Source organism: Atractosteus spatula, chromosome 8 (assembly GCF_055471065.1).
Source record: "Atractosteus spatula isolate fAtrSpa1 chromosome 8, fAtrSpa1.hap1, whole genome shotgun sequence".
Lineage (NCBI taxonomy): Eukaryota > Metazoa > Chordata > Actinopteri > Semionotiformes > Lepisosteidae > Atractosteus > Atractosteus spatula.
Window position 1 is genome coordinate 43,476,664 of NC_142713.1, and position 24,778 is coordinate 43,501,441.

The 24,778-nt window shown below is 33.1% G+C and overlaps 1 protein-coding gene across 3 annotated transcripts in view; it reads left to right on the plus strand.

Annotated features, from left to right (window-relative positions):
- LOC148829647 (receptor-type tyrosine-protein phosphatase zeta-like) overlaps positions 1-24,778 on the plus strand; it is an 87,651-nt gene that overhangs the window by 35,698 nt on the left and 27,175 nt on the right. For all 3 annotated transcript variants that reach the window (XM_088922928.1, XM_088922929.1, XM_088922930.1), the window contains exons 3-10: positions 4,208-4,387; positions 5,171-5,322; positions 5,819-5,914; positions 8,361-8,427; positions 8,702-8,859; positions 12,792-12,942; positions 18,211-18,395; positions 19,071-19,197. In XM_088922928.1, coding sequence (XP_088779054.1) covers positions 4,208-4,387; positions 5,171-5,322; positions 5,819-5,914; positions 8,361-8,427; positions 8,702-8,859; positions 12,792-12,942; positions 18,211-18,395; positions 19,071-19,197 — 1,116 coding nt within the window. The remainder of the gene's footprint in view (positions 1-4,207; positions 4,388-5,170; positions 5,323-5,818; positions 5,915-8,360; positions 8,428-8,701; positions 8,860-12,791; positions 12,943-18,210; positions 18,396-19,070; positions 19,198-24,778) is intronic.

Below are 24,778 nucleotides of genomic sequence, written 5' to 3' on the forward strand. Positions count from 1 at the left end.
TGCTTTTACCTCTATCCTTGGAGTTCTTTCTTTTGTGTAGTTTGTTTTTCACAACAGAGTGATATATGACCACTAACATGTAATGAATCAGTAAAATATAAATATTTATACATCGATCAGGGATATTCAACCTCTAGTCAATGTTATAGGTCACCCTACATTACCTGGATTTTCAAGAATTTGTAGGAACTCCAGTAAGATATTAATCAATTTAGCATAATTTAATAGCTATATATAACCTACTGGAAAGGAGCTCTTCAGGAATGGGGATGAAAACCTTTGCAGTACAACAAGACAACGACACTAAAGGTTCTTAAAATATGATTCTTCATAATATTATCGTATTATCTAATATTAGTATTATCTTATAGTATTCTTCAATTTACTGTATATTATATTCTTAATGTTTCAGGTATTGTTCTTCTCCTTTTTGTTTTTTTCAGCATAAGCAGAGAGAAATGTACAACATTATTTATTTGTAGAACATATACTGTAAGTGTTTGGAGTAAGAACATGTTTGCACACAGTATTGAAAATTCACAGACAGCACTGCACTACAAACATTTTTTTACGTTAATACAGAAGGTGATATGTTCTATATAGAGCATTGAAAAAGTGTACATGTCTCTTAAGAGATATGTAAAATCTTGGCTCATGTGGCAAGTGTGCAGTTTTTCATGATGCTGCTTTAGTTGGAGTTTGGCCAGCAGATGCTTTTTATGCTAATAAAATATGATGCTTCTCATACTGAAACAGAATTGGTGAAGTACTACAGACATGGCATTTTTGCACACTAGATTGCAATATTTGTCTTAACAAAGCAATTAATGTTGTCAATTAAAGTTACATTTTGAAAAATGTTGTTATATCAGTACAAATGTTTTGCTAGAGATAACCTTTTCTCTTAAAATGAATATTGTAAAATTATTTAGATAATTTACCTTGTCAAAGAAGCTTATCAAATTGAAAAGAAGGTCATTCACTTTTTCATTTTTTAAAGTTTCAAACCAGTTACAGTATTTTTATCTTTGAATAAATTTGTGATATTAACACATTACATCTTTAAAAAGGTTCAGTATTTTTCTTACATTCAAAGGTTTACAGTTTGTGTGCAATAAATATGTAATTTAAAATACAGGTAAGGTAAGATAAGCAGATAGTAATACCATTGTATACTGGTTTAAGAGGGAATGTGCATTGTCTACTGTACTTTTAACCATTGAGAAAGTTTTTTATATCATTTTATATCATTTATTGCTTTACCAATTATTTGTGCTTAGCCAACCAAGAACACAATAAGAGCAATATAATTGTCGTCATAGCAGTTTAATGTCTAATTATGATACCATGCCCAATTATTAAAAGAATGTTCTTTAGAAATGTCACAATTTCTAAAGTCTATTACATAGTATTGTGTCTGCTCAGAGAGAATGCAATGTTTCTTTTCTTGCTTGCTTCTCATTAATGATAATTGTCTTTTAAGGGTGGTAATTTTGCAGACAGGTTTGTTTGCATGTAGTGGACATGACACACTATTTTCTAATGACTCTTTAATATAGAAAAGAAGCCAAAAAATTCTGAGGAAGGTGTTCAGAAATGCAGTTATCCTTCAGGCATTTGCTGTAAACAATCATTAAATGCATCATGCCATCTGTAACACAAGCACACACACACACAAACAAACAAACACCCACACTCTACAGATGCCTTTAGTCTCTAGAGTTTTGTTTTCACACCCTACAGAGGTATGATCTGTATTGTGCCGCAGGAACTTAGTTCATTCCAGTAGGTCTGGCTAAACTCGCCACTAGCTCTAGTTTGCAGCCAAATGTATGTTGAACACAGTCAGAGGAATAAACACTTTGATTAAGTGAATTCCAAAAAATCCTTTACCCAGAATGTCCATTTCAATCACTGGAGAATGTAGAATACACATAATATACACATAAGTATTCATTATAAATCCTCTATTAAGTATGCTTGGTTGGGACTAAACCTTTACAAAAATAATTCAATCCTCTGAAGAGGACAAAAAGATTTGCTTGTCTCCCTAGTGACTAAATGAAAAGAACTGGGAAAGACTTTGCAAGCCAACCTCAGTCAGCTAGGCACGATGTTTATCATAAAGCAGCAGCAAGATATTTGAGGCTATATTGCACTTTTGTTGGTAAATAATGAGCTTCTTGGAATAAATTATGATGATAGTACAAGCAACAGCTCTATGGACACCATTTTTAGTCTCCTTCTACATATATACACATGCAGAAGAAAAACAATACATATGCAAAAGATAAACTGTGTATTTGTGGTAATTTTTATGCAAAACCTTAACTGTCTCTGGTGTAATTTTAACAGATAATGGTCAATGTTAATTGAGAATTTATATATTGTTTTTCATAAATATCTCACAAGGTTTGATTTTCAAATGTTGCATTTACACAGAAATCATCACCTAAAACCTGCCAGTCAGTCTAGTTGAACAGGTTACAGGTAACATTCAAAAAACAATACACGTGATAGTATTTTGTTTGACTAATGCTTTTCGTTTTCTTTTCATTAGAATTGTGATTCATGATACTGTAACATCAGTTAGCCCATAATGATATTTTACATATTAGCTGCTTACTATAAATCTTACTATAACCACTATAAATCTTATTATATGGATATTTCTATTATATGGATATTACTATAACTTACTATAAATCTTATTATATGGATATTTCATATTGCTACAAGGATGTTTACCACTTAATTAAAATGCAAATGACAGGTGGTTGTTTCTGCCTCAAAGAGTTGTACTTTTTTCTCTTATTTGTTTAAACATTTTATTTAAATGACATTTTCAGTTTCCAAGCCAACAACAATCTGTGATTAAATATTCTTTGAGTAGTTATTTTCAACATCTGCTACTTGACCAGACATCAGGACTGTGTTAGTTATGCTAAAGTTTACAGTCTGGAAAAACATGTCACAGTGTAATGCGAGTTAATCAGGGAACCCACAGCATTGTGAGTTATAGAGACATTGACATGCTAATGTAAATATTAAACAATAGATGACCTAGTTCAATATAAGTCTATTGTTGCATAGAACATGTAGGTTGGGTGTTTTTGCCTTTTAAGTAATGACTGCTCAAGTTTGGATTGAGATTTGAATTAAGGTTGCATAAATAGTTTTTAGGTCTTCAGAGGCAGCAAATTGTAAAATGCAATATAGGAGCATTTTATTAATGAAACACTTAAGCAGCCCATTAATAGTACAAGGTATTTAAAAAATAAGTCTTAATACCTCTATCAGATGTGTTGAATGACCTCCTCTCAATCTTAGATGAGAGAAAAGTCTAAGGTGTTATTTTATCTGACCATTATACATATTCAGAACTTTGTTCAGACCTTAGATTTTGTTTTCATGAAAGTTAAAAAAAATAGACAGGAAATGGTCTTCCGACATTATCTCTAATACCAGTGCAATACAACAGCTGTTATTTCAGGATAGTATTACAGTCTAAAACATTTTCCAAATTGTGTGTAATTAAAAATGTCTAAATTATAATTGGAGTCACTCATTGGAATTCTGTGGAGACTGTGAAAAGAAACTGTTCAATTGTAATGCAAAGGAACAAGTAATAGGTTTATTCCATGCTGAAAAAAAGAAAAAAGAGAATACAACGTTTCTGCCGTGGAGCCTTTTTCAGCATGGAATAAACCTATTACTTGTTCCTTTGCAGCCTACGCATGCTGACGCAGCTACCCACCTGTTCAATTGTAATGTTTGGAGGAATACAGCATCATAACAGTGTTTCTTTAATGTAACCCTGGTCACAGCATAACTCAAGTTGAGCAATTTCTTACTGTTGAAGCATCGATAATTAACTTAATCAGTAATAAGCCACGTTTTGAAAACTAGTATAGAAATGTATTGGATTTTCCTTCTTCTTTACATGCTCAGCTTCTTTCCACATGGGCAAAGCTCTGTTCACAGATTACTAATATTAATGTTAGCTGTAGTGATGTAGTAGCTTTAATAGTTGTTTTGTGGTAATGTACATCTTTATTGTTTGATTCATGCACTCTTGAATATATTAAACACATACATAAACATTTCAGGACAAATTATGTTTTATGCTACAATTTTTATCAAATGTCATGTATTGTACATTTATACTGTATGAGTTTTGTATTTAATTATGATTTTTTTTTAACAGGAACTTTAAACCAAAAGAACTGGGGCAAGAAATACCCATCTTGTAACAATGCCAAACAATCCCCCATTAATATTGATGAGAATATTACTCAAGTCAAAGAGCAATTTCAGAAACTGAATTTTGAAGGCTGGGAAAGAGGAACATCAGACAAAACCTTTATACACAATGATGGCAAAACAGGTAAATTTGAAGTTTTATAATACCATATTACTTTTTTTATTCTTATTAGTTTACAGCACTCTCATGTGACAGTATTCCCATTATCTAAGAAGGTATACGATCATATCATGATCATACGGGTTAACAAAATGATCAAAATATAATATATCTACATGTACCAATGTCTTATTGTAAAACATGCCCATACAGCAGTCATGCCACAGGCTAGCAAAATGGGTTATTACTATGAATTTGTGATTGTTATCTTATTGAATTGGATAGCTAACATACATGAAATCCTAATAGATTCAACAAATATTATGTGAGTCTTTTTTTTCTTTTTTAAAAGAAGCAAAATTATGACTCTTTTAATAATAGAACTACTGGAGCAGTATGATTGGAGAACTGTAAAGTAGACGGATAGACAAAGAAAACACAGAGAAAATACAATTTAAATGACATTGAGCATGAGGTAGTTGCCAGTGTTTGGTGACTAAGCTTGAGTGTGAAAAATAATTCCTTGGTTAATTTTTTATATTACAAGGACCTGAGTATTTTTTGTTTTGTTTGTTTTCAAAAAGACAAATCAGGAATTCATATCCGATGATGAAAAACTGTAAACACAGAGACTGTCATACACTCTCTTTATGACTGCTTTGTCTATGTATTTATGCTCGAGTTTTCTTTGGTCTTACTAAATTAATCATATCTATTTAACAAATATCTTGTGAGAACTAGTTGCATTTTGTACTATAATATACTACAAAATGTGATGTATGTTTTGTTTTTTCTTTTAACTCACAGTGGCAGTTAATCTCGATGGAGAATATTATATCAGTGGGGGAGGCCTTAGGTCAAGATATAAAGCTGGCAAGATTACTTTTCATTGGGGAAAATGCAACACCTCTTCTGATGGTTCCGAACATGGGTTAAATGGACAGAAATTTCCCTTAGAGGTAAATAAGGACAATTGTTTGTATGGATTATATCTTTGTTTCTTCCAAAAGGACCTAGTTAGAAAGAATAGATTATATTTGCAAGTGGAATATGTTTTCTTTTTAATTTTCACCTCCCAAAAAATGTTAGTCTTCCCTTCAAAGACAGAAGCATGCATTTAGGCATTGAAGGGAAAACATAGACTATTGTTTTCTAGTGCATTATTTTCCTTGTTTTATAATCCTCTTATGTGCCTTAGTGATTATGTTTATTTTCTATCATGTGTTATAAAATGATGTTCAATTGGAACCTTATTGGATTTATATGCACATAATTAAATACAAACATAATAAAAACTCTACTGTGCACATATATTTTGGCTTCTGAAGTTTTTGAACAAACATTAATACTAAAAGTTGATGAAAGAAATTACAATTTTTGTTATTGGCTTTGTGTAATGTTTGGTTATGAATGTGAGTGCAGGAAGAAATAATTAAAATGTCACACCTCTTACAGATGCAAATTTTCTGCTTTGAAGCACATGAGTATGACAACATCGATGAGGCAATAAAAGGTGGTGGAAAAATAACAGCTCTGTCTGTTTTGTTCGAGGTATTTTTCTGAATCATTTTGCTTAATCTCTGAATTACAGATGCTATTAAAAGTAAAGTATCATATTTTATATTATTAGATGCCTGGATTGTATTATAATATAATAATAATATGCTTTAATTCTTTATTTGATCATTTACAATTTGAGCTATAGTGTCTGCCTTTGAATGTCCTGGCATGTCTGAAAATGTGTTCTATACTTAAAGTATATATTTTTAAATATCAATACGCACTATACTTATTATGAATGTATGTCTGCATTGATGAAGATGATGAAAGAGATGATCACATGCAGCACAAGGTTTAATTTAAGGTTTAATTCTAACCTTCCTCACCAGCCTTTCTGGTTGTTTCTCAGTGACAGAGTATTACAGATCTACATACAGTAAATGTAAAAGTGCCTCCTGAAAAACAGTGATGACTATTTAGTGATACTACAAGTATATTAAAAAGTGATTCAGCTTCACAACCATCATAGATTCTAATTATACCCAGCCATGTGCAAATTATAAAGGTTACTTCTTTGTTGTAACAACTTTATATTTATGCGTATTGTATTTGGCTAAATATTGTAAGTACTGTATATTGTATGTCTCAAAATTAATGGATCTTGACAAGTGGTGAAACCCAACCATAAAGATTTGCCTGTTATAAGATTCAGTTTTAGTGTGAGAAATCAACTGTGAAAAGAGATTTTGTAATAGTACTTAGGCACTGAGTACTTAGTAGAGAAAATTACCATTTGAAATAGAGGAGTTTTGACCAGTATATTAATTATTAAGGATTCATATTCTTGTTTTCAAATGACTTTATTGAGTTTATTATAGATAGTAGCCTAACCTTCTAGGATGTATCTAAAGAAGAATACCATCTTTCAGGCAGTATCTACAGCTTAAGTCAGAGTGAATAAAAAAAGTCTGCTGCTCAGTCTGGAACAGGGGACAAACTGGGGCCTGCAGTTTGTATTATAATGCCATTCTATACAATCAACATTTGCTAGAGGACAGACAGCTTATTATTAGCCTTGTTGTATGTTGATCTCTCTTTCAGTGAGAATATAAAAAAACGCAGCAGGGGTTGTCTAACACACATGCATCATTATCAGTTTGAGTTGCAGAATACCAGCTGCCAGGGCTTTGAATTTCTGTTGACAGCATGGGAGGTACTGTGTGGTCTTGAGACTTGGCACAGTCTAAATTAAAAATGTTTGTGCGCCACTTTTCTGACAAAGTACATCTTTCGTGACTGAATGTTTGTGGACATGGAAATGCGTTTTCAGATGATTTGGAATGTCAGATTCCTGGAACTGGGTCTCTCGTGCCAAACAGTACAGCAAGTCCTAGACTTGTGCCAGTTGGGAATATGATTTCTGATAAAGAACATCATCAGGCATATGTCTGTCCATTTCATTTCTGAAGTCACGCAGGGATAGTTGAAAAAGAGAGATGGGTGTTCTCTTACTCTGACAACATGCTACAGCAGGAGAGGAGGACAATGAATCAAAATAGGATACAGCTTCGCCTTAGTCTGCTGCCCAAGCAAGAGACATAGATCATCAATAGAGTATTAATAACTCAACTACATGGCTTGCCTCTCAGTAAAACCAGGATTAATGGGAATTCAAATAAAGGTGGCAGTACAAGCCAGTAACTAAAACAAATACAATATGAAATCCTCCTAGGACTGAAGGATTGAAACTGATTACTACCAAGGACTTTTCAAGACATGATATACAGATTATTTTTACTTTAAGATGTGGTGAATATACTGTATACTACATACTGTATATACTTCCTACGTTTTCGAGTCAAATTATATGTTTGCATTAGGATATTTCAAAGGCCAAAAATCACAATACATAAACCTAAACCCAGCTTTAGATATCACTACCATGGTTACATTTTACTGAAAGTCAGGTAAATTTCCTCAGATGTAATAAAACTGTAGAATTTATCTGGAGAAAGCATCATCAGCAATTTATTTTTAGAAAATGGATTTTTATCGTGGTACGGCGGTTAGGGCTGTTACCTTACAGCCTTAGCTTCCCTGTGGTTGATGCTGATCTGAGGTGCCAACTGTGTGGATCCAAGTTTGCGTGGGCTTTCACCAGATGCTCTAATTTCCTCCTGCCTCCCAAAATCATGCTGGTTAGGTGATTGACCTATTTAAATTGTCCATTCCATGAGAAAGGGATCTTGGCACCACATTTTATTTATACGGTACCACTCTGTTAGGAATGACCATAATGTCTTCCCACATTATGCTTAGATTAAAGTATGAGTCTATGTGAGACTTTAGTGAAATTTCATAGGTATACCAGGTATATTTGTATCAAAATACGGATAGTGTTTAACAGTTTATTTTTCCCATTGTTAAAGACAGCTGTTTTATTGATTTTTTCTAAAGAAATGTAAGATAGGAAAATGTGTGTTATTGTTTGCTGCAGGTTGGCCCCAATGAAAATGAAAATTACTACCCTATTATAAATGGTGTCAACAGTGTGAGCCGATATGGTATGTTAATTTTTTTTTAATTATATGCAATAAAATTATATGCTATATGCAAATTGTATATGTTATATGCAAGGCTGTTGTAAATTTTTTTATCCTCTTCATTACAGCTGGAGGGACCTGTGCATTAACATCATACAGTATATATTAACAATGTTATTTGAGCTAATTTCCAGTTCTCATCCAAGATTTCATATCGTATTCACTTGATTAAGTTTGTACTAACGTGGCCTTATCTAAAATGGATTTTGAAATTGATTTACTAAACTGTTTTTAGGTAAGAATGCTGTTCTGGAATCATTAAACTTGATGAGCCTTCTGCCGAATTCTACAGCCAAGTATTTCATATACAATGGTTCATTGACAACGCCTCCATGTACAGAAAAAGTCCAATGGATTGTCTTTAAACACACTGTCAGTATATCTGAAGACCAGGTGAGTTCATTTCATGTCTGTTGTGCCAAACTACAAAACAAATCTGTAAATGTGCTCAACACTGCTCACACCTTTTGTGCTTTTCTTTAGAAGAAAGGCTCTTCAAGTTCTAAAAATGCTCAAAGGGTTGAACTGAAGGGAAAACGTCAATGCAAATTTATCCCTAAGGTTATTTACCATTTACATCTGGATGTTGAGCTTTTGTGATTGTCATACAATGCTCTCCTAAAGTATAGGGACATCAAAGTCAAAACTGGTATTTTTGTTTTACGGTCAAACAATTGTATTTACAACCATGATTGATGTGGAAAAGTAAGTACAATATGTTTTATTGTGTAATTCTGTGAATTTGATCACATTAGAACAAAAACAAACTGTTCAGATTCAGTTTAAACTATTGGGACATTGCACTTAAGTGCATTTCAGAGTATATTGTAGTATTGCGGTGTATATCCATTTGAGGCAATACCTGCATGAAATATGTGACCCATTAAATCTCACTACACTCTGTAATCATTTGAAATGGTTTGTCAGAATTTTGTTGCAAAGTATTTTTACTTTGTAGTTTGTTTCTTCAATATGTAAATGCTTGGTTAGTTGGATTAAATCTGTAGATTGATTTGAGTTGTCAAAGATTTTCCACTTTTTTGTCCTGATGAACTCCTTTTTTGCATTAGTAGTATCCTGTAGGTAACTGCCATGTACTGTACTGAATGGTGTCTCTTTAGGTACAGTATGTAAGCATTTTCTTGTATATTGGCAGAGCAAATGTTTCTGTAACCTTAAAAATCCATATTTACTGCTACCATCATTAGTTACATAATCAAAAAACACAAGTAAGCCATTGCAGAACATATTCTTCCTAGAAGAATCTGTAGAATAGAGGAGGTAATAGCCTGGTGATACTGTATACAGTATGGCCACGTCTGGAACTTGGCCATTTGCCTTTATTGATGATTTGTCAAATATGATCAGATTTATGCATGCAATTACCCTAAAATAAAACAATTATTTAATTATTTTTTAGTTATCATTCATATTAATTTTATGATCACAAAATACAACTAACTTTTTTTATAGAATAATTTGATTTTGCCGCCCCAGGAAGGTACTGAAAAACTGAATTTTTTAACCATGTAGTCAATTGTATGTTTGGTTTGTATTCAAACTTCAGCCATTACACAGTTGCAATTTACCACCGTGGCAGTGGTACACACCTCCCACTGCACTCCCCGCTCCGCGGCGCGTGGGAATGCACAGCGACCACACCTGAGGCTGATCAGGTCTGCGCTTTAAGATCCCCACGCGGCCGCAGATGGCGTGCAAACTGGCCACACAAGCAATTGCTCCTTATATACAAGGGGATTTATTCTCCTCGTTTGAAAAGGATTCTCTCGTTTACTGGAGAACAGTCACCTCCGCAGACGACTACACACCGGCACACTGCTCAGGAATAAGAAGCGCTCTGCCGGTGCTCAGGCAGCACCCTATTAGTTCCGACTCTGTCACAACACCTTCAGAATTTTTTTATTTGTCGTAATGCCTTTATTCTTTTGGACATTAACTGCAAGCTCTGAATCATAAACTAATGCACTTTTCCTGTCGTAGTCAGAGTACAGACTGTATCAATATGTTTAACCCAGTCTGTTGTCCATGACATGCTATCTCAAAAAGACCTGTATAGTTTCTTGACTGTTATTATTATATGTCATTATATATTTAATATGTTTAAAAGTTTTTCTTGATATTTACAATGAAAACCAAAAAGCTTGCAGGCAAGCTACCTAAATGTTGTTGCAGAACAGCAAAAGCAATATTTTGTTTTATGGAACTTTGCTTAATGTTTTAAGAATATAACTTCATTATTACTGTATGTATTTTTCATTGCATATGTGGACAGCCACTTATTGTTTTTAGTTTGTCTGATTACCACAACATTTTTTACACATTAAATTATATTTAAAGAAATTTTAAGAGTTTTGAAATATTGGCAAAGAAACATCTTTAGTTTTTCTTGAACACAGTGTATTGTTTCATGCATTATCAGCCAGTGAGCTCAGGAGCTATAAATTAAATGGTTATTTTCACAGAGAAAAACATGTGAAGCATTCATATTCCAAATTTTAGCTGTAAAATTCTTATTGTAGGGAATAAGTAGGAATAACATCTAAAATCTAAATACATCATTTGATTTCCATGCAAGACAACACAAAAAAATCATGTTGGTACAAAAGACTTGGTATGTTTGAACATATTCACATATTTCTCATTGCTTTAAAGCATGTTAGGAAACAACCATTATACATTTACAGTAGGTGCACAGAAGAGGCATCACCTAGAACTGCAGGTATAAATGTTATGCTTGAATGCCTGAATGCCCCTAGCATCATTTGGAAAATATCGTAATTTAATATTATAGCATCACATCAACAGCATCCCCCAATATGCTTTAAAGCATTGGTGCCACATTCATGACATGTTACGCCAATTCAATTGTAGGAAAACTGATGGATATGATGTATTATAATAAATACATTGCAAAACTGTACAAAAGCCTACCCAGCATTCAATAGGATTCACTACATAGAGAAAGAAAAGATAGCCTCAGGAATACAGCACATTTCACAGAAATCTGGAAGGTTTAAGAATTGTAGCAAGATGGGCAAGATTCAACTTGGAAGAGCAAATACGATTCTTCAACAGAATGGAATGTTAATCTGTTTTCCAATGTACAGTACTTTTTTATTCAAATTTTTACTTGCACCTAGGTCGGGTTGTGGAGGTTTCAACTTATTATGAATTTATTTACTATACTTTAAGTAGGAACAAGATGGGATACTTATATCAAGATGAGGCCATTTGGCCCATTTATCCTATTTTTGTTTTCTAATTACTCCACTGATCGATTGACAAAGGGGAGCTCACACAGCCCTAGATATAACTGATCATTGCACTTTGAACTATTATATGATAGTACCCTATCAATTCCTGTAAATATTTTAATTGATTCCTTTGTTTATTTTTGGGAACAAACTGCCCACCATATTTTTGAAGCAAAGCTCCTCAACTATGAGTTGTTGTTCTCCTTGAATTTTTGTGAGAAAGGACTGGATGAGATAATCAGATCAGATAAGCTAGCTATCAATGAGCAAGATGAACTGAATGACCTACTCTCATTTATGACCATTCTTACACTTTTAATGAGAAAGGTCATCAATATTTTTTAAAGCCTTTAGAGTAATTTAACATATAAATGTATATTGTATGTGTATTTTAACAAGGTTATTAATACTAAAATATGTAACAATACAGAAATTACACATATATTGTAGTCTAATGAGAATTCTCACCTTGACTCAATTTCAGATCAGACAGTATGCTTACATCTAAATGCATAATGTGGTTTGTATGCCTTCAAACTTGGAGTTTGATTTCTTGCAGTCTCTGCATAATGTCTAGTGCTTTTGTTTCTGTAACTGATTCTGATCCTTTCAAAGCTACCCAAAATAGAACAGTGATTGAATTTATTATGTTCCTTTTAAACTCTATATACTATAGTAAACTATATCAATATTTCACTAGCTTTTCTGTGGGGGAATCTAGTTGGATGTAATTTACTGTGATGCAAACATCAAATTGGTTTCTGTTTTTCTGGAAAATAATGTTCATCTCATGAGATTACTATTGAACTATTAAACCATTTACATATTTAAAGAAGAATGTTGTATTTATAAAACTAATGGTTTCCTGATTTCTTTCTGAAAATAAACATTTTTGAAGCAGGGTTGAATGTTGTCTGCGTCTTGTTCAGTCTTCAAAACATTATTAGAGGAGTCTTATAAGGAAGTGCTGAGCACTACGGAAGTGTGTTATGATATACTGTAGTAGCAAGTTTATAATGTCACTTGTGTAAAGTCTTTCTTTCTTTTTAGCTGGAGGTGTTCTGTGAAGTGCTGACAATGCAGCAGGCAGGGTATGTCATGCTGATGGATTATTTGCAAAACAACTTCAGAGAGCAGCAAGACATATTTATAGGACAGGTGTTTTCCTCTTACACTGGGACAGAAGAAGTTCATACCCCTGGTACGTATAATGCTTTTACCATGCTTGTATGATGCAGTGCATTTCTGGCAAAATATGCATTGGTAAAACATGAAGAAGTTGGGCCAACTTTCAGGAAATGTGTTGAAGCATCATAGTCTGCCTTCTGCCTATGATTACTCTTTACAGTTTTGTATGTGCTCTTTCATAGGTTTTATACTTCTCCAGAAAAACATCAGGAGCCAAACTTGCACTTAAATTAGTTTCACACCTTCCCTGAGCTTTTATTGTTTAGTTCATTTCAAAATCTGACCATTTATAGATATCTGCCTTCCATCCTTCTTCTGGAATTTGTCTCCCCAATTTCCATATCTTTGGATCCTCTTTCTCAACTTTCCCCTATCCATTCTCACATTATCTATCTTTTGTTCTTCTTACCCTCATTTTCCTACCCTCTCCCTTATTGTCCTACACACCTGCAGAATGCTTCATATCCAAAACATTGCTGTTTCTTTTTCTTTACTTTTCAGTGTGGAATTAATCTCTAGTTGTTCCTTTCCCATTTGTTCACTCACCCCCACTATAATCAGCATTGTGCAGTGTGTGCAGTTGGATCTCAGATCTAGTTATCTCAGAGGTATCTTAAGCACTTTTGAATGCCTTACCTGAACAGCCAAGACAAGTATCACAACTACTATGACAAAAGTCCAGCTCTTTGATGCAGAGGTATTTGAACACTACTGATAATCCTATCATTCTCAATGACCAATAGGAAGCTTAGTCTTCCTAATCTAAGTTATAGCAAAACTGTGGCAGGTGTTTAAAACCTTGTACTCCAATCATAATCTCAGGCATTAATGAGACCCTTAACAATTATATTAACTGATCAAGGCAGAGTTCATATCTGTGGTATTCAATCCTATTAACCTGGGGTGCTGTCTGCGTGGATTTCTTATGTTGTGTTTGTGGAATTTCCTGTGGTTGCTCCAGTTTCCTCCCACAGTCCAAAGACATACTGGTAGGTTAATTGGCTTCTGGGAGACTGTTCCTGGTACTGTATGCGTGTATCTATGTCTGTGTGTGCCCTGCAATGAAATGGCATCTCATCCAGGGTGTACCCTGCTGTGCACCTTTTGCTTGCTCGTTCCCCCAGGACCCTCAATTGGATGAGGCAGGTAGAAAATGGATGGATGGGTCAGTCCATTAAATATGACTCAAATGGATCACCAAATTTACTCATTGAAGTCAGACTTGGATGTATCCTGGAGTACAAAGACAGGAGTTAAGCAGGAACTCCTCTGTCATGTAGATGTTTCACAACAGTGCTGGCAATAATCCTGAAAGAGAGATTGAGAAATAGTGTTTTTAGTGCAAAAAATGAAAAATGTTGTAAGGATATGTCATTCAGTTCATGACAACTTACAGAGTGACTTGAAAAACTATTTAGACTTGGCTTTTTTCACATTTTGTTGCTTTAAGGCTTGAAGTCATGGCACTGAGGTAGATATTAATACAGTATCTGTTATATACACAACCAAAAAGAAAGATGTATAGATATATGTATATAAAGAAATAAATCATATAAAATAAAAATGGAAAACTCCTGAAAGCATAAGTATTCAAATCCCTTGCTGCAACAAACTTAAATTAATGTACAGTAGGTGCACAAAATTACCATAAAAAAGCTACACAGTTATTACACCAAATTTTGTAAAGTCTCTCACTCTTTTGTATTTAGGGCAAAGTTCCAACAATAAAACCAAGGATCTTTATAATCACTTCAGGGATAGAGTTGTATAAAGGCACAGATCAGGAGAAGGGTAAAAAAAAACATTTCAAGATGATTAATATTTCTTTGAGCATGGTGAAGTCAGTCCTTACGAAGTGGGAGGTATATTGCATCCTTAATATCTTAAAGTGATGTTATTCACTTCAGTTGATGTTATTCGTTTGTTTTATAGAATTTCTTATTACCATAAAATCACTTGATAACATTTATTTTACTGTAGCGAGTTTAATTTTTTTTTTCAGAATCTTGAATATGTGAAATAATAGATGTAATTATAGTATTTATAGAAGGCCACATTGTAATGTGCATCCGTATTATACAGTACAAATGTTCTGTTTTGCATTGATATATTTATAACTTATCCTAGTAAGATGTTGATTATCTTGTCATCTTTTGCATTGATATTTTATTTTCTGAGGGTAGTTTCATCTTGCAATTTAATAGTGTCACAAAAAGCAGGTTATTCATCTCTACTATATACAGACGTTAACAAAACAATCTAGTCTTTGAAGGGAAAATGTTTCTGTGCCCTCATGTTTTTAGAAATACCCCCTGGCATGTGTTACATGCTCAAGCGCTCCATAATAATTGTGGGAATTTTTGGACAGACATTCAGAAAACTCAATTTTCTTGCCTCGTTTTAGATATCAGCTGCAAACTTTTAATTAATAAATGATAATCAAATTGAAAGCCTGAAGTCCCATTTTATGCTTAAATGTTGCAGGCAATTTCTACTGAACACTGTAATGTTTTCTAGTAAGGTCAAATGTACAGTACTTTGCAATGTATTTAAACATTGCAAAGTAGAAAATTCCTCCTTATATTCAGCTATAACATACACAATGGGATTATAAAAGTCTATGCATTAGGATATATTAAAGTATCAGAAATTCACTTACAAATTCAGTAAATCAATGAACAAGAAAATTCAGCTAATGGTCAAAATTTGCCATTGCAAAATTGACTATTATTAAATGTATTTATGTCCATTGTGTTTTTACTTTTCCTACAAGAACAATTCTTACAAATAAACTGATACAAAATAGACCATAGGCGAGTTTTTGCTAAAATGTAGAAGAGAGCTGCCAGTTGCAGAAACACATTGATTAAAATGTCATTTGGTACAGGGATGAAGTGTGCACTGAAGGTTTTTCCCTCTACCTGTACTGTATATTATTGTCATTGTCTTTTTGGGGACTGGTTAACCGCCAACCTGCCACTAGAGGCCGTTAAAGGCCTCTATTTTGCGTAAATAGACCCAGCGGGTTATAATTAGGTAATTTGTGAAGGGTTTACATGGATAAATTCTCACGTAGGTGTGAAAAATTAACTGAGGTATGTCCTCAGGGTGTTAGCTGAAGTTGGGGAGTTAGGAGCCTGGAGAGGCTGCTTGGTAGTATTATACAGTACATATTAGCAGAAAGGTCTCTGCAATAATACCTCCTGCTCTATCCAATATCATCTATTGTGGGCTTTTATGTGTTTGGAGCCCTTGAGTCATCTTATTTACAGTGGGTGGTATCTGTCACAGTTATGTTTTGTTTGCTGCTTTTTAAGGATTGAGAAACTAAAAGCAGTACCATTCTGTGAAACTGTGGTATTGCAATAAAGCCTGTTGAGGATATGTGATGTTTATTCATTGTATGTCTTGTTAAATTTGGTCTGAAGACAGTGGGTTTATGACAGGACTTCAAAATCCCTCTAGATGCTGTATCTTTATTTTGTTCCATTCTGAATTTTCAAAGGACAGGCCAGGATTGTTTAGAAGCAAACAGACTACTGTATGTTGCTAGGTTACTGTGGATTGCAGCTGCATCATGCACTCTTATCCAAGTTTTGTTTAATTCTCCTTCTTCTAATACTTCTTTCTCCATTATTGCAATTGCTTCTTCATTAAATGCAAATCGGATTAAATCTACCATGTTTCAGTGTATTTGCTGGAATGAATCAAACTGCATCCTTAATAGCTTAAAATTATTATTCACATCGATTAGAAATAAAAGAATATGTAGTTTCCTGAGGTACAGCACAGCATGTCCACTGCTGGTATATATCTTCATGAATTACTATTATAATTCAGTTTTTATGGATTGTTAGGTATTATTCTAGAATAAAATGCTGTCATTATGAATTGTCGTTTTATTGTAGAGTTTCTCTGCCCTCTTGTGTTGAAAATGTTTTTTTCAAGTACAGTTCTTAAATGAGGGATGTAGTAATTCATTTAAGAGTAGATTTATGTTAACAGCATTTTCCTAAATATCTGGTCATTAGAAATATTAAAGGAAAAACATAATAAATTGTTGAGAATAACAACACACATGAGTCAGACAACCAAATTAAAAATCCATAATACTGCATACATCAATAACTGCCAAAACATTGTTTTGAAGTAGGGGTTGGATTTAGATCCAATAGGATACATATAAATCATTTGCTTTATGACTCCTCTAAAGTTTGAAAAATCAGCCTATAGAATTAAGTAATCTACTTATCTTTTTGTGAAGTCATCTTAATGAAGTCACCCAAACATCAATACAACAGTAAATGATTTCATAACCCCCAAAGTGTTGTAGAACATACCATATGGTTTACATTTATATTGTGCAATTTTGTGTTCCTCGGGGAATATGTGAAGTGATATCAACTTATATTTGATAATAGATAAACATACTGTATTAAATGCACAAGGACAAAAAATTCTTTATAGTTTCTAAACCTGTGAAATTAAGGAAAACCTTACTTTTATACAGAATAATTTTGTTCTGATCCATGTATTGTATGTATTACTATATGTCCTTATTTTATTATTTTTTCTTTAACATTCAAAAACTGAAAGAACTGTTTTGTAATTACTAATGTTTTTTTACTAATCCTGTGTGTTTTGTTAAGCTTCTATTTCTGTTTCAGTGCTATTTAGGGAAGACTAATCCATAAGTCTCTTTTGTGTCTTAGTGTGTCTGCAATAGGAATTGCTATTTAAACATAATCTCTTGGACTTGTCCAATATAGTTTAGTCTAACTTATTTATACCCATGTTAAAAGAAGATAATAGAATGAAGTGAAGTAGTAATTAATAAACAACAAGCAAAATTCCTTGACAAACCTGTTTGACAAACTTATTTTTGTGCGAAGAGCAAGCCAATTATTCACATCCATACTGCCAGTAGGCAAACATACTTTATGGTAATTAATGAAACCAAGGTGACTAACATATTACCTACAAAAAATCCTAAAGGAGAAAACAACTAGAATGCAATACTATCATTTTCACCTCTTTCTGTTTACGAGCTATTTTGAAAGAGTTAAAAGAAGGTTTTGGATCTTATAGCAAATTACATTGATCACTTTGGTGACTGGCTATTGATTCCCTACTTCAATGAAAGAAGTTCATGTAAAAATCTTAGTGAATTCAAGCAATGTACTTTTTTCCATGAAAGAAACCTCTTTCTTCTTCTTTTTCTGCAGAAGTGAAAAACTTAACACAAAAATGTTAATATGGTTTGTTTTTTATTTTTTGAAAGTTTGCAGTTCAAAACCAGAAAATATCCAGGCGGATCCAAAGAATTACACCAGCATCCTGGTCACATGGGAGAGGCCCCGGGCTGTGTACGACGAAGTTATTGAAAAGTACTCTGTAACATATCAGAACCTTGCAGGGAAAGATCAGATCAAGCATGAATATTTGACGGATGAAGACCAGGATACGGTAACTACATGTTTAGAATTTTACAGAATTGTAAAGAAGGAGCATTAAGAAGAAGTGAGCCAAAGTGCAAAGGAGCATTAAGAAGACAACACCGCCAAAGTGACACGTTCAACTAAAACGAGTACTTCAGTTGGATATACTGTATGTTTTTCCTTAGTGTACATCTCGGACACTCTTCATCCTCCTTCTGGGGTGACCAGAAAATTTAGGCAATTCCCAATCTAAAACAATATATGATACCCATGGCATTCAGCAATCAGTGAGTTCATAAAATAAAACATTTATCTTGAAGAAAGCAGGTTCCACATAGATCTTAGATCAGCTTATCTGTCTGAGCCATAACATGTTCAATGTTGCATTGTTCCCTTTATATCCCTGTGAGAGAAAGAAATATCCATGAAACTTATTTTCGACATAGTCCTTTGATAAAATCGCTGAAGTGTTAAGGTAAGCTTTATGCTTTTAAGTTCTGTTTATAAACGGATAGCTGGTCAGATATGAAATCTGAAAGTAATTACAAGAGTTTGTTTCAGAAAAGTGGATTTGTTGCCCTTTTAGTGCACTCAGTTTTCCACTGTAAATGTTAACACTAAGATATGAATATCTTGTTAATTGACCACATTTATTATATTCCAAATTGTTAAGGCTTTGAATTTGTTTTTAATTTCATTTCAGGGTGCTATTATACATGATTTGTTGGCCAATACAAGTTATGTGATCCAGGTTGTTGCTGTGTGCACCAATGGCCTTTATGGTCAACACAGTAGTCAGCTGATTGTGGATATGCCTTTGGATGACCCTGGTAAGTATGAAAGTATCAGTTAAAAGCTTTTCTATTGGTATTTTTTGTATAATTGCTTTAATTAGTTAATACAATTCAAAATATGGAAAAACTTCTTTTTTAAATTTTTGCAAACCAGTTTATGTACATTTAATGTATGTCTAAAAATCAGTGTAGTCAGAGTGCTTCCTCGGAATAATGTTTTAAAAACATTGGTAGTTCAAAAAAATTAAATGACACATACCATAATGCTTTTTTTACAAGAACTTAAATAAAAGATAAAAATGCAAATGGAGATAGTACTAGAACAGTATGAAATAGAATTAACACATTGTTTTATTTACTCTTCCGTTACAATGATAATGTCCATAGATGTGTAGTAGGGGAAAATAGAAATGGTGGTTTACTGTGTTTGATGATTTATGTCATGGATATACCTTTGTGACTTTCATTTTTTTTTGTCACTACTACTGGTATAAACAGTTTTTTATTTTTTTATTTTTTCAGGATATGTTGTAAGTAATCCATAAAATCATAGAAATTACTGTATAACGAAGTTATACAGATCTAAAGTTCTTTTTAATACAGTTTTGTATTCAGCTCTATCTGAATTGGCAGTCATTCTTGTCAAAGTTTTTGAAAAGTGATGCCAGTGAGGCTGTTTACATTATATTTTAAACTCACTTCTCTTTTTCATTTATTTGGTTACTTCTTTATTCTCCACTCAACCAGCGGCTATTTCAGCATTTTTAAAAGCATGTTTTACGGGGGCATGAGTTATTCAGATTGCCAAAGCTTGTAATGCATTAGTGACCTCTTCTAATTTCTGTGTCTGAACACCTGCAGTGTTGTTAATGAGAACTTCATCAAACCTTTAATTACTGCTACCTTCCCGTGTGGGCACTGTGGAGCACACAGTGGGTACAAGCGCAAATGGCATTGGCAAGAGCCATATTCATCCACTTGTGCCAGTATGAGTGCCATCTTAGAGACCTTAGTGGATTAAATATTGGCGACTCCACAAGTGGGGACCTCAACTGGGATGGGAGCATAACTGCCCCTCTTTCATACTTATCTGACACTTGCACAAGGTCTGAAGCGGGCATGACTCCATATGAAGGAAGACATGTGGAAAAAAGAATATAATAAACAAACACATAAAGATTAAAAAAATGAAGATATGTGGTGGGTGATATACAGTACCACTGTCAAATTACAAATAATATGGTAGCTTTTCTTTTTGTTCTCTCTGATTTCTTTTTATCCTGCAATATTGCAACTCAAGTTTACATTTGATTCTATTTTCACATGGAGGAGAAAAATAAGTAAAACTACAAAACAAATGGCAATGTAAATTCATGATTGTTTATTTACAAAGACAAGAAGATTGGATTCTACTCGATGCCCCTCATCGTTTCAAATATTGACTGATATGTAACTTTTTATGTGGAATGTCTGCAGTGCAGAAACATTTTATAGATCCTAGTGGGAAAAAGATAGTGTTTGTTAGTCTTAGCCTTTGTCTGCTCGACTTTGAGGTTAAGGTGTTCACCAAGTGGTGTCATTTTTTAATATGGGGAAAATATTAATTCCATAAATTCATATTTCAATGAAATATCAGTTGAAGGAGTTGGTCATTTTTTGTTATTTCCATGAATGAAAGTAAAAGGTTTGAATATCTGCCACTGACTACACTGATCTTTAGGATGACCTTGCTGCTTTTTAATGAATGGTGGTGGGATTCCCGTTTAAATAAATTTTCTGTGCTAAACATTAGCCTCTTTTGCACTCTGTATGTATAATGTGTACTGTATTTGGCTGGTATAAATCTGTACTTGTACTCTTTCTTTGATGTTGTAAATCAATGCTATTTTTTCACTCCAGATGTTTGCTGTTTAGATTGAGCTTAAGGTAGTTTTAAACTGTTAAGCTAATGAGAACGTCTAGGGTAATGCTATGCACTGCATGCTAAGAATTGGAAGTAATATGAGCTACATTATAGTAATTGGATATTATACAGTCAGTGTTTGATATTTCAAACAATATAAAAAGTGAAAGTATTCAAAAGAAAAGTAAGAACATATGCCACAATTTGGCATCTTAAATGAATGTTACATTGTAATGCTATATATATAAATATGTCATATGTCCCAGGAAAACAAGGATTATCTTTAAAAAAAAACTTTAGGTTATATATGAAGTTAAGCACAGAATCAATAATTATGGTTAGGATTTTTTTATTTACTTTGTTAAATATTTAAAAAATAAAATGTTTTAAAATTCATAAACAACATTATTTTAGTTTATTTTTTTGTACAATCTAGTTATTTAATTTGTATGATTGTATTTTTGGACACATTTCACAGAGCTCTATAACATGTTCTCTAATAGATTCCCTTTAGTTGGTTTAAAACCAAAAGTGCTCTCATGACCCTCCTAAGACCTTGGGAATCTTATCACCATTTTCTGTAGCATAGTCACAGCAACAAGGTAAGTTTACCTTAAATGTTGATATACACTGGGGAATTTCAAGTGCATGAAGTCTGTATTCACACATTTCAATCATATATCTAATAATATTTTTAAATCAAACTTTAAAAATAACTATTTAACAATTTTTCACAGGATGCATAATGTGCAATGGTGGTTGTGGCATAATCTTTCTTCTAACAATGTTTTTTTCATCTTACAGAAATGTATTCACAATTAAATTGATGTAACCTTTCCTAACCTTACTTCTTGATATCCTGCTGTCATACAATTCTAATTTAATATTCAAGAGAATGTCTTTATATACAGTACTGCTCACATAATGTAGGATATATTTTGATTTTAAAGCACACAATCAAATAGCAAAAATACAATCCAGAGCTGACATAATTACATGAGTGGATTTAAAAGTAAAGATAACGAAAATGCATGTAATCACTTTGGTAATGTATAAGTTGTACAATTGAACAAAGTGTTTCAGAATTGGTTATCAGACAGACTCTTGATTCCAGTTCCAACAAAGCAAAAATGTCATTAATAGTATTAATCTACAGTTGCTGCTATAGCAGGCTGTAGAAGATATCAGTGCTATACTGTGTGACATAGGTCATTTGTAATAAATTGAGTCAGATGACTGAGATGACCAAGCTTGGTTCTGGTGTAATGTGGGTGAGCATTACTGAGCTCCTGTACCTCCTGCAGTCCTGTTGCAGTATGACTAGAAGGGCTTGCTGATAAATTATTATATATACAGTAGGTCAGGTATATGCCAGACCTGTCACCCATAGAAAGTCTTTAGAGCATCCTGGGAAGAAACTAAAAAGGTGTTGATTACGGTATGCCCACAAACCTGCAGTGGCTTGTTGTCTTACCCCACAGGTGAAACCAGGTCACCTCTAGGTGTATGAGATATCACAACCAAGCCTGCCTGGCTTACTTAAAAAAGTGCACAAACCTTTTACTGAAGGCATATAAATACGGTGTGCCTACCTCATGTGAGCACTTCAAACTTGGGAGTGACACTTGCCTAACTGCTGGAGTGTTTTAACGTTTCAGAATGATACATGTAATTTCTCGCAATGAGTTGAATTCCCAATTGCTTGTGATTTGTTGGATTTTATTCTATCAATCTTGTATCACCTACTTTTAGTGAGCAGTTTATAGGATGTTTTAAATTGAGAAAAATATTGGAGAGGGTAAGCAAGTGTACTTTAAGCACTTTAAGTTGTTCTTGCATTTTTTCATATTTATCTGTTGCTTTTGGTACATTACAAGCAACTGCAATGCCCGGCTTTGAATGTTTCATCTTTAGTTTCAGATTTTTCTTGCATGTTATCTTATTTTTCCTAGAATACCTTCTAATGTCTATGCTTTATATACATACCTTTTAAGTAACTTTTATTCTCTCCCTGCATTCTCTTGCCTCTGAAGATAAATTCAGATGATATCACATTTGTATTCCTTGTTTGGTTCTTGTTTAAAAATGTCTAAAAAAGAAGAAATACATTTTCTTCCTCTAAAAAAAAACAATTTTGATATGTTAAAATATACCTTTATTCAAACAGAATCCAATCATTACAAACATTTACAGATCTTTGACCCTCATAATGGACTTGAAAGTGTTACAAATGTCCTGGTATACTAAAAAATCCTCAATTCTTCAATTTTCTGAATAATAAGCTCTCAAATTAATGTGCCTCAGCTTAATAAATGCTGTTCCTGAAAACCAGACTGGTTGCATGAATGAAAACTTTTTGAAACTCATTTTTCCAGAGTTTCAAAGCTGATTAATAAGAAATGTAAATAAGCTCAAACTGAATGGTTTTCAGTTCAAAGAAATGCTGCAGACTTGCAAATGTGTTTTAAAATGGATTGCTTTAATTTATTTCCTACTATGTTTTCATTTACAGTTAAATCACATTGATCAAAAAATATTACTTAATTTTTTTGTTTGTTTGGGATCTTTTTAGCAATCTGTTTTTTGTGGAAAATCCTGATTCTCAGAAAATGAGGGAAAGATTGACCAAATTGATTAAGTCAATAAGTCAGTTGATCATTTTGACAACACAAATGTCAATTGAGTCAACATGCAGGTTACAGAGTTGAAAAAAAACTGAAAACTGATGGTAAACTGTAGGTCTATTAATCCATAATCAATTGTATCTGCAATTAGCCTTGCTTAAAGCTATGAGAAAGCAAAGACTTCAAATATTGCATGAAATTTAAGGTTTAGTTAGCATAATAAAAATGTTAAAATATTGCAGTATTGGACTGTACAATAGCATTTTATGGGTAAATGCCATGAAGAAAAAATGCATGAATTAGAACTATAGCATCCAGAGTAAGACCAACAATATCAAATAATTTGCTGACATCTAAAGTGTTCCCAATATTGGAAAGGAATCTTGCTATCATTAAGCGCATAGACCACATTTTGACATTTTGTGTCAGAAATATTTTTTCAATGAATGTTAAATACAGGGATGGTGAAAATAGAAATTTTGATGAATTGGCAGAATACGGTGTATCATTTAATTTCTTTAGAAAACTGTGTGATGCTTCAGCAGGTAACTTCACACACAAAAGCAAAAGTAATTACTAATCTTTTATCCTCAGGACAGACATATCTCTTACAGATTAGGTGCTCATGATTTACTGAATACTGCTGAAGAAAAGAAAAACATTGTCAACCTCCTCTCTGTTTCCAGTTAACAATCACTGCAAAAACATACACTGCATCACACACTGCATCATCACTTAAAAAACTTTGTTTATGACTGTAGACTTTTTATTTATGATATAAAATGTACATGCTGGATTTGATTTGAAACATATACTAAAAAGTATATACAGTTCATCAATCAGAATGATTTTTATTCTACAATATGTGAATGAAAACATAATTGCTCAAAATTCAAGCAATCCAAAAATAATGGCTGGATGACCAAACAATTAATTAAGTATATTAGAAGAATTTGATTAAAATTACTTGTTAAGATTTCTAAATGCAGTAGTGGATAAATATAAATTGGTGACAGTTCAGTGAAATCTCACAGTGCACTATTCCTAATGCCTGTGGTATACAGTATGTAAGATATTCATGATTCTTTAA